The sequence below is a fragment of the Macaca mulatta genome, chromosome 17 (assembly GCF_049350105.2).
Source record: "Macaca mulatta isolate MMU2019108-1 chromosome 17, T2T-MMU8v2.0, whole genome shotgun sequence".
NCBI lineage: Eukaryota > Metazoa > Chordata > Mammalia > Primates > Cercopithecidae > Macaca > Macaca mulatta.
The window spans coordinates 15,949,596-15,961,133 of record NC_133422.1 but is presented as its reverse complement, the minus strand read 5'-3'; the positions used below and the strand labels follow the sequence as shown (position 1 = coordinate 15,961,133).

Here is an 11,538-nt window from a genome sequence, read left to right as displayed (position 1 = left end):
TCACGCCTGTAATCCCAGCACTTTGGGAGGCCGAGGCGGGCGGATCACAAGGTTAGGAGATCGAGACCATCCTGGCTAACTCGGTGAAACCCCGTCTCTACTAAAAATACAAAAAATTAGCCGGGCGTGGTGGCAGGCGCCTGTAGTCCCAGCTACTCGGGAGGCTGAGGCAGGAGAATGGCGTGAACCGGAGAGGCGGAGCTTGCAGTCAGCCGAGATTGTGTCACTGCACTCCAGCCTGGGAGACAGAGCGAGACTCCGTCTCAAAAAAAAAAAAAAAAAAGAAATGTAGGTCAGGCCTCTGAGCCCAAGCCAAGCTATCGCATCCCCTGTGACCTGCACATATACGCCTGTGACTTGCATGTCCGCATCCCCTGTGACTTACACTTAAACGCCCAGATGGCCTGAAGTAACTGAAGAACCACAAAAGAAGGGAAAATGCCCTGCCCCGCCTTAACTGATGACATTCTACCACAAAAGAAGTGAAAATGGCTAGTCATTGCCTTAAGCGATGACATAATCTTGCGAAATTCCTTTTCCTGGCTCATCTCGGGTCAAAATGTTCCCCCACTGAGCACCTTGTGACTCCCACTCTTACCTGCCAGAGAACAACCTCCCTTTGACTGTAATTTTCCTTGACCTATCCAAATCCTATAAAACGGCCCCACCCTTATCTCCCTTGGCTGACTCCTTTTTCGGACTCAGCCGCCTGCACCCAGGTGAAATAAACAGCCATGTTGCTCACACAAAGCCTGTTTGGTGGTCTCTTCACATGGAGGCGCATGACTCTCTCTCTCTCTCTCTCTCTCTCTCTCTCTCTCTCTCTCTCTCTATATATATATATATATAGAAATTTCAAGTTGCAGTGAGCAGCTCTGAGGTATGTTCATGAACGGCACACAGATGCAAAACAATAATCTGGAGGGCTAGCAGTCTTCCCGAGTTCAGGAGGTACCTTTTTAAGGCCAGTTCCTCTCGCTCCAACACTGCCAAATCAGCGACTCTGGTGCTTGTTCAACTGAAGCAAAGAAGGGCGCAGCTACTCTTGGATCCAGCATTTTCCTAACAAGGGCTAAGAGTGAAGCTGACTTTGCCACCCAGGTCTATGTTTAGGAAAGCAACCAGCAGGAGGGAAGAAAAAGGTGAGGGATATTCTCGGCCTCCTGACACTCCCCTGTGTAGTCGGAACAATCTAACCCCAGAGTCTTGAGCAACGAGTGTCCCTCGAGCTGTTCTCCAGGGTCGCTCCACCGGACAGAGCAGGTTTCTCTTCCAGTCTCCCCGGCTGCCCTCGCCCCGCCCCCTGCCTCCTACGGGCATCGCTTTATGACGTCACCACGCGCCTCTGCCGGCACGCGCGGGAGGTGGGACCGGGAGGCGGTTCGGGTGCCCCGCCTCGTGCCATACTCTCCTTGCTCGCTTCTGGGTGGCCTTTACTGTCTTGTGTTCTAAGGTGTGCTGAGGGGAAGGACGCGGGAGGTCTCTAGCCTGACACTATGGAGGAAGAGAAAAGCTACAATTTCGACGGTGTGAGCACCAACCGCCTGAAACAGCAGTTGCTGGAAGAAATCCGCAAGAAGTGAGTCGGGGGGCGGCGCGGTGTGGAGTCTGGTCCACGCCCCCCGAGCCTTCACCTGCGGCGTCTCAGGGCCAAAGCCGCTGAGGATACTGGGAGACCGGCCCCGGGATTAACCCCTGGGCACTTCGGTCGACCTGCCCAAGTGTTCCGTGCCAAAGATTCATGTGCCTCTTTGACTAAGCCTTTGGTATTGTAAGTAGGCAGCTTTCGAGGTAGGATGTTCTGCCCTTAGGATCCAAGCATACGGCGTGTGTTTTGCCTATATACTGTAATGCCAAAAGTTGTGTTTGGTTTTGTTGTCTCCATAAATCCAGATTTTTTGTTTAAAATTCCGAAGATTTTATTTAGTTATGCGGGTTTGTTTTTTTTCTTTCATCCCTTTAGGGGGAACTTCATAAAATGGCATTTAGTAAAACTGTTACTCCTTTATGCTTTTTAAAAACAGTATTCGTACTTGGTGTTAAATTTTTGAAACATTTATTTTTTGGACATACTCCCAACTCCATCCACAAGTCCCGTGAGAATTGGACTCTCCTTTGTGCGTAGATAGCGTTCTGGGTTTTCCTCTATTGTAGCTCCAATCACAGTTTTTTAATTGCTTGTGTATTTCTTGTCTTGCTACCAAACTACACGCATTCTGAGGACAGGTTCTGTGTATTCTGAGGAAGTAGAGAGTAAGAGCAAGTACTTGAGGAGAGTGCTGAATGAATGCAAACCTCATCTGTCACTCAGTAATTATGCAATCTTAGACAAGTTAATTAACCTCTTTAATCCTCAGTTTTCTCCACTCTAAGACGGGTATACAAATAGTCATCATCATACTCCTGCAGTTGTGCCCAGGTTGGAATGAAATGCACTATAAAGCACTCACCGTTGGCTTATAATACGCATCCAGTGGAACTTTGCTGCCGCTATTGCTATTTTTCTGTTCACTGTTCACTGAATTCTTCCGTGTTTAATACAATGCCTTGAACATAATAGCACTCAAAACTATTTATTGAATAAATGGTCCTGTCATATGATAATGTTCTATTTATTGATGTCCTAAATAGCTAACCTTTTAAATTAGTGTTTCTTTTTTTCCCTTTGTTTCAGTTTGTCAGCTATTGTGTATTGCCCTAGGTATGCCTTTCTGTAATAATGTGCAGTGCCTAATTTGCTTGGTTCTGAAAAACCAGATAGCTAACTTCTTTGGGATGATATTTAAATTAAAGAATTTCCGAGGGCGGGGCGTGCTGGCTCATGCCTGTAATCCCAGCACTTTGAGAGGCCAAGGCTGGGCGGATGACAAGATCAGGAGTTCAAGACCAGTCTGGTCAGTATGGTGAAACCCCGTCTCTACTAAAAATACAAAAAAAATTAGCCAGGCTTGGTGGCGCATGCCTGTAATCCCAGCTGCTCAGGAGGTTGAGGCAGGAGAATTGCTTGAACCCGGGAGGCGGAGGTTGCAGTGAGCCGAGATTGCACCACTGCACTCCAGCCTGGGCGAAAGAGTGAGACTTTGTCTCTTAAATAAATAAATAAATAAAGGATTTCCAGTGGTTGCCTGGGGGTCTTTGAGCTTTAGTGCATATTTGAGTCCTAGAACTAATTGGAAGCCTTCCTTACCTGAGTCTTGTTTCTTAACCAGTCCTTCAGTAAATGATGTGTCATAGTAAATTGTTCCTGAAGTAGTAGTGGGTTACTATGTATTATTTTTCTGGTGTTATTTTTAATTGAATTATAATCAACAAAAACATTTTAAATAACAGGGATGCAGTGCAACTTTCAATGTTTGAACTAAGACACAAGATTACAGAACTGGAAGCCAAACTGAATACTGACAATGAAGGTATATAAGTAAACACTTACATTTGTAACTCCTGTATAATTATTGTTCATTTTACCAGGATTAAATTTCATATATTGAATAATAGTACCAAGGTTTCAGTATTGCTTTTTGGCCACATTAATAATAGTTTATGATAGAGGCTTTAAAATTGATACTTCAGAATATCAAACCTATTACTATTTAATTATTTTTCTACCTTTCAAGTTCAAAATGTTCATTAATTAGCAAAACCTTTGTTACATGACATCAATATATTATTTCTTTATTAAATAAATATCACCAGTTTTCTACTCACCTCAAGTTATACTCTTGGTATCCTAACTTCTAGATTTGGGATATGTTTAAAATCTGTATCTAGGTTTTGGCTATTGTTGTTGGAAGCCTATTGTTTGCTGTGGAGGATGTTGTGTACATACACACTCATGTATCCTTAAAATTTGTAATGTATGCAAGATATGACCCTGCCATATGTAAACACTTTAAATGGAAGACCTTTGTTTTCCCTGTTCTAAAGAGGTTCATTGACTATTGGGAGAAAGTATCAAACCAGAATATGGATATGAAAAGTCTTATGAGTTCTATGTGAGGATAAATGAAAATGTAGGGAAGAGAAACCTAACAGAATTTGGGTGAGGTAATAAAGACAGGCTTTCCAGAACAGGCAGTGCTTGAACTGAATGCTAAGGAACAGGAGGAGTTTATTAGGGTTATCAGGGGAGGCATTTATACTCTTCCTCAACTGGGGAGCCATGAACAAAAAGGATTAGTGGCCATATGGGAAATAAAATGCCACTTTCTATAAGTACCCAATGCTTTGTTAAAGCTTGGTTGCAGAATACTGCTTTGTCCCAAGGCTGAAGTAGCTTCCTCTATCTCCATATCTATATCTTAGATATAATTGAGTCTCTGGGGGCAGGCTCTAAGTGTACTTATCAAATACTTGCATTGGCAGGATAGCTAGAACTTCTTCATGTACCCAGTTACAGGAAAAAACAGAAAGCATGCTTACAGGTACACATGCAGTAACTATACCCACTAGTAAAATGTGGCTCAACAAGTTGTACCAGTTCTCAAAAGGAGCTAGTATGTGGGTATAAAGAGAAAAGGTCAGAATGATAGGAGAGAAAGTTCTTTCCTCCATGGGCGAAAAGTAAGGCCTAAGGTGAAGGGCAGAAACGTTTACTCCTTTAAAGCCAGGGACTGTGTCAGGTGAGGTAGTTACTATTATTCCCATTATGGAAGAATGAAATTCAGGAATTCAAATAACTTCTAAGGTCATATAGCCAGGGAGTGGCTGAGCCATGACTTGATCCTAGATCATATATTTGCCATGCCTTCAGTAAGTGATAATACAACTGCTATTACCACATCACACTCAAAACAGTTCTGCTTGTCTGTTGCTACATAGCAAACCACCCTATAATTTAGGAGCTTAAAGCAACAAACTTTCTCTTATAATTCTGTGGATTAACTGGGTTGGTTCACCTGATGGTTCTTGACTGGGATCTCTTGTTCGGTTGCAGTCAGGTATACTGAAGATTCAAGTGAACTGGTTATTCCGTGATGACTCATTCACTTGGCTAACATCTGACACTGGCTTTTGACTGGAAGCCCAGCTAGGGCTGCCTGTCAGAAATGCCTCTTGTACCGTTTTCTTCCACAGCATGGTGGTTAGGTTAGGATGTATCCCAAGAGCAAGCATTCCAAAAGACGTAAGTAGAGACTGCCAGGCCATTCAAGGGCTACTCCCAGAACTGGCACAGGTGTATATCCACTGTATTCTATTGGTCATAATAGTCACAGATTCAAGGGACTGGAGAGGTAGACTGCTTTAAGGTCACATTACAGAGCAGCACATGGGATGGGATACGTTATTGCAGTCATCTTTGGAAAATACAGTCTGCCACAGGAGCATTAAACATAAAGCCATTTGGGGAATATGCTAAGTAATTGATAAAAGTGGAACATAGGTCATAATGAGAATGCGGTAAAAGATGAGATTAAAGTTTACGAAGGAGATGAATCAAGAAGACTGCATGATGCTAATGAATTTACATTTATCCTGAAGGCAGTGGGGCAATATTAAAGGTGTTTTAAAATGAATTTATTATTGGAAAAAGGTGCACATGCGACAAATATGGGTGCATTCACTGTTCAGATAATTTGTTCACCCTTTCTGCTTTCTTCTCAAACCTCCACCACCTCTCTACTCAATCCCACTCTTAGGTAATGAGCTTACCCTCCTCTTTCAAAGAAAACAGAGAAGCTATCAGAAGAGGACTTCTGCATGTTTCTACCAGCACAGCTACCCATCTGCCTGCACCCTTGCACATCCTCTTCCCTCCTGTTTTATGAATTGTCTGTCCTTATTCTTGTCTCAGGTTATCTCCTCCCTTTGTGCAGTAGATCCTACCTACTCTTACCTACTCAAGGATATCACTCTAGTGATGGCCCTGTCTTCCCTACACTGTTTTCCCTGCTCTACTGGATCATTCCCAACAGCAGACCAACATGCTGAATTTATTTTATCTAAACAACAAATGATAGGCTTCTTTTGGTCCCACTTTTCCCCTTCAGCTAGCATCGCCTGTCCCTGCCCTATTTATAGCAAAAACCTTCGAAAGAGTAGTTTTTATTTCTACTTTCTCATCTGCTTATTGTTTGATCTTGCTTGTCACTGGATTAATTTTTAGGTAAACGGTAAACACAGCCAACTCTAAAGAGCTTTATATTCTCAGTCACCTCTTGAAGCCTTTTAGGGTTCATAGGAAACTATGTGTAGAAAATTTGGTTTTATGTTTTAATTTGAATTTTACAACAAAGGTTAGTGATAAGAAAATGGTAAAGAAATGTTCAGGTGACTTTTTTTTTTTTTTAAGTGAGAAGAATTAGTATTTGTGTAGAGCTTTAAGTATGTTTTTTTAAAAAATTGAAACCTCACAACTACCCTTTGAAAATAGTATCATTACCTCCATTTTATAGATTGAAAAATGGAGGCCGGGCACGGCAGCTCACACCTGTAATCCCAGCACTTTGGGAGGCCGAGGCAGGCGGATCACCTGAGGTCAGGAGTTTGAGACCAGCCTGGCCAACTTGGTGAAACTGTGTCTCTACTAAAAATAACAAAAGAAAAATTAGCCGAGTGTGGTGGTGGGTGCCTGTAATCCCAGCTACTCTGGAGGCTGAGGCAGGAGAATCGCTTGAACTGGGAGTTGGAGGTTGCAGTGAGCGAAGATTGCAACATTGCACTCCAGCCTGGATGACAAGAATGAGACTCCATCCAAAGAAAAAAAAAAAGGAGACTTATTGACAACACACAAGGTTACATCTTCATCCTGGATTTCTCCATTGAGTCTTTTATAGGCTGGTTTCTATGCCCAAATGCCTTTAGCTAGTGGGTAATGTATTAATGGATCCAATATATTTTTTTAAAATCACCTCAGTAAATGCTAAAATTTTTAAAATAAAATTCCATTTGTTTTTCTTATTTCAAAACAAGGAAAAGAATACTTCTATTTATCTCAAACTAGCGTAATACTTAACAATGAAATAGTAGAGGCATTTCCATTCTTGGGGAAAAAAATACCAAAGCTGCCTGCTGCCATTATTAAAATGCAATATAGTTTTGAAAGTTCCAATTAAGCAATACAATATGATATAGAAATAAGAGTTATAGCTATTAGAGACGAAGTGATACAATTATTATAAAGATTAGCATATTAATAAAGAACTAGAAAATGGTTGGATACAATAACTAAATAAATGTTTATTTTAAAAAACAAATGCCAGCAATAACCAGTTAGAAAAATAGGGTTTTTAAATGATCCCACCCACAACTCCAACCCAAACCATAAAAGATCTGGCAATATTCCTAAGAAGTATGAGGACCTATATGAAGAGATAACAGAAGACTGTAACTATAAGGGAATAACAGTTCAGTCCAAATTCTTACTTATTTAACATAAGAGATATCATACAGGAAACTCCAGAATAAAATGAATTTGGGAAAGCTTTGCAGCATTAACACTTGTTTGCTGACCTTCTGAGAGTCTTTGTTAGTAAGTGAAACAGGTAACAGTGTGTATCTTATTGCTACAGAGTCTGTCAGTCTTAGGTAATCTCTATTTTAATGTTAATGCTGGTCATTTGTGCCTAAACTCCAAAGTGGGGGAAGGTATAGTGTGGCGTGTCCAACCCTTCACTTCTCATAATGGCCTGAACTAGTTTTTCAGGTTTCTTTGAGATTCCCTTTGGCCAAGAGGTGGATACATTCCCTCTGTTGGGGGGGGCTTAGGATTTTTTTTTTTTTTTAGTTTATATTCCCCGTTTTTTGTTCAAGGTATGCAGAGGCAGTATCCATAGCTAAGCTTTTATTAGCTTAAGTTCTGGGGTGGTGTGACTACTTGCCCCTGGTCCATCATGCTTCTCAGTGGGACCCCTATTGCCAAGGAACTTAGAGTCAAAGACTTACATCCGATTAAACGTTTTAGGCTAGATAGGAGTGGAGGTGAGCAGGTATTCAGGAATCTTTAAAACCCCTTTTAGGTAACATAAGAGCCAAAAACCAAAAGCCAAAAAATAAGGTTATAAAGTTGAGTTATCTATAAATTTTCTGCATTGAGATACTGTAATCTTGACTTGTAGCAATTAGCTATACAAAACACAAGAATTTGTTCAGCTGTTTAGGCATCTGTGTGTCTGTCTTTGATTTGGAGGGTCTTAATTAATTTTATCCCTCAAAATCTGGCCCTTACAATGACACACTTCTGCGATAGCCCCTGGGCCTGGAGGGATTGAATAGTTTCAAATTCTGGAGGTAAAAAATAATGTGAAGTATTAGCAATGTTTCACACAAAAAGGTCATAAGCCCTGCCTAGTTCTGACAATTACAGGAAAGGAAACTTATAGGTAGCTAAACATTTAAATTATTTAGTATCAAGGCACAGAATAAATTATATTATTTTAGATAGAGGCAAAATTATTAAGTGAATCTTAATTTTTCTGCGGTACAAGTGTGTCCCTGTGTCTCATGAAGGTAGTTTACTATGATTGTCATCTTTTCCCAGATCTAAAGATGGGGCTTTGGTTAACTTAGATTTGCTGTCAGATACTGGCAGGAGTCAGTGCCTTCTTTAGATGAGATATGTGTACCCAGGAATCAAAGCCCTGTAACTTCATAGCACAAGGATTAGTTAATAGCACCTGATAAGGACCTTTTTAAGGGGCTGGAGGTGGTGACGCTAGAGTCCATGACTTGACTGGAAGCTGTAAAAAGATTCTATAACCTTGCAGCAATTAACTTTTATAGCTTTGATAAACACCAGCAATAAGCCAGAGACTTAATTTTGGTTTCAATTTTGAAGATGTTTCTCAAAAATGTTAAAGGGCTCAAAACGTTTGATTAAAACAGATCCACAGGTCATTGTAAACCAATAGTTACTAATTTAACCAAAATGATCATTGAAAGACTTAAAGGCAATACAGAAGGTTACATGCATGTAACAACTTTCAGCCTTTTAGGTCTCAGTTTTTCTAAGCAATTAAAAATCTAATAAATACAACATATGAATTATTTTGATAAAAAGTAAAATGTTGTTTCTTATGCCAGTTACTAGAAAGGCAAAGAAAAACCTGCAGTGTGACTACTTCTCCTTATAGGAAGCCTATTTAGACAACCTGGAAGTTAAACCTGATGAAAAATGTACTTGAATTTAATCAGACACAGGAAGAATGTGTTCAGGGTTATGAGTATAGCAGAGGAATACATAGTTCTTAGTAACTGCATGAGAAGTTTCTTGATTACATTGAAAAATTTAAACCTATCAAGAAAGCCAAGAGTACAGATTCAAATTATACTGGAGGAAAATATTGCTTTTCTAGACCTTTAAGATAAAACATTTTAGCATCAGGCCACAACAATGGAACCAGAGGAAAAATGTTACAGAAGCTAATTTAAAAGCTGAAGGAGAGAGCGCTCATCTCAGGCCTTCTCAGGCGGAGGAAAAACTGAAAGCAGTGAGACAGCAATAGTTGAACTTCTGAGATACGATTCTGAGAAGTTTTTAAAAGAAACAGGCTCTAAAATTTTAAAAATCTCTTGTAATTTTATTAAGAGAAAAGTAATACCTTAAGAAAACCTTGTTGTAGGATAGGAGATCAATCTTAGAAAGACTATTAAAAATAATTCCCTTTGAATTATAGCCAACTTAATACATAAAATAACTTTTGTGATTTTCCTTTTACGAACCTTATCATAACTGACATAGACCATTTATTACATGCTTGGACTTTCTGATTTGTCCTAAAATTTTCTGTTTTCTGAATAACCAGCCATTTTATTTGAGGACAAGAATTTACTATATAAAATCTTTCTCATGTAAGATTATTTGCTTGTTTTATAACCTTTTTATTATAAACACATATTTGTATCCACAACTTTCTTTATATCTCCCCTACTCACTGATTCTTTTTTATCTTCTTTTAGAAATAACTTTTAAATGACCTTTGAATTACTTACTCTTTTTTAAAAAATGAAAACACAACTTACGGAATTATATATTAGAATTCTTATTCTTAGTAACCTTAAATTTTAGTGAAAACTTAGGAAGCAAGAAATCCTGAACTGTTTATCAGATGTTAGCATTGTCTGGATGAAACCATTCTACAGTTTTAGAAATATGTTTTCCTACATCATAATCTTTTCTTAATTGGAAGTGTCCCAGAAATCTAATTATTATCAATTGGATTGGAGCATCTATTATTTAATTCAAAACAATTTTAAGATTTAAAATTACATAAAAAGTCCACTTACAGGCATTTATCTCATTTACGTGTATTCACTCTTTCCATTTTTTAATAGTTTATCTAAATTACTTCCGAAAATTGAGATACTACACAAAACTAATCATTATTTAAAGTTATTACTGGGCTGAGCGCAGTGGCTCACGCCTGTAATCCCAGCACTTTGGGAGGCCCAGGTGGGCAGATCATGAGGTCAGGAGATCGAGACCATCCTGGTGGCTAACACGGTGAAACCCCGTCTCTACTAAAAAAGATACAAAAAAATTAGCCGGGCGTGGTGGCGGGCGCCTGTAGTCCCAGCTACTCTGGAGGCTGAAGCAGGAGAACGGTGTGAACCCAGGAGGCAGAGCTTGCAGTAAGCCAAGATTGCACCACTGCACTCCAGCCTGGGCAAGAGAGCAAGACTCTGTCTCAATAATAATAATAATAATTTCCCTATTAACCATTTTTAAAATCTGTGAACAGTAAATGGTGAGCACCTAATTAAGAGCCTTAAAATTAAATGTATTTGCTGATGACTCAGAAGATTTAGCTGTTTCATTGAACTAACAATCTTAAGTTAATCTTATTTGTCAAAAAAAATACACAAAGATTATTCTGTTTTTGGCTGAGTGTAAAGTCTTAGAACCTTTATGTCAACCCTTGACAGCTTAGTATACACACTGATACAAATATAAAACCACTTAGATAAAAACGTATGTGGACAATTCTGAAGACATTTCTATTTTTATCAATAATTTTAAAACCAGTTTTATTAAAGATTCACATGCACTTGAAAAGCATTTGGACTTAATTTTTGAGTACTCGTTCACTTATAAGCCAATTTGATAGCATGCTAGACACAACACAGAACATAATACATGAACATTACATAAATATATCTAAACATGTATACATACATGCACAAAGAAATAACCAATAGCTTTTACCTTGGAACTCTAGCCATGAGATAGCATTACAAACTTACAGACATACAAAAGTTAGCTGGCTCCAAGTTCTTTTTCTGACAAAATTGAAACCTGTTCATATGGCCAAACTTCGTTTGCCCTAATAGGTAATACAAGGAAATCTGTGAACCAAAATTTTGGGTAAAACAGTCTCTATGGCAATTTTTTAAACCCCTTTTACCCTTGTTTTTTTATTTTCAGTTTCAAACAACTTTCCAGTGTTTACATTCTAGTTAGACCATAAATGAGTCTTAGCACCAGCAGCTTAGTAACAGCAGATTTAAAGCAGGCAGGAAAGAGAGGAAGATAGCTTTAGAAGACGCTACTTAACTCTATAGCTTCAGGTTAACTATTTGAGCTCTAAATTTTTCTTGCTGTAA

At 39.2% G+C, this 11,538-nt stretch overlaps 1 protein-coding gene across 4 annotated transcripts in view; it reads left to right on the top strand.

Moving 5' to 3' along the window:
• The first annotated feature begins 1,349 nt into the window (after window positions 1–1,349).
• CCDC169 (coiled-coil domain containing 169) overlaps window positions 1,350–11,538 on the top strand; it is a 61,731-nt gene continuing 51,542 nt past the window's right edge. For 2 of the 4 annotated variants that reach the window (XM_077974261.1, XM_015120911.3), the window contains exons 1-2: window positions 1,359–1,579; window positions 3,331–3,410. In XM_077974261.1, the coding sequence (XP_077830387.1) occupies window positions 1,497–1,579; window positions 3,331–3,410 (163 nt within the window). In that variant the 5' untranslated portion in view covers window positions 1,359–1,496. Of the gene's footprint in view, window positions 1,580–3,330; window positions 3,411–11,538 lie in introns of all 4 variants that reach the window. The other 2 variants (XM_015120915.3, XM_077974262.1) reach the window with 2 other exon arrangements.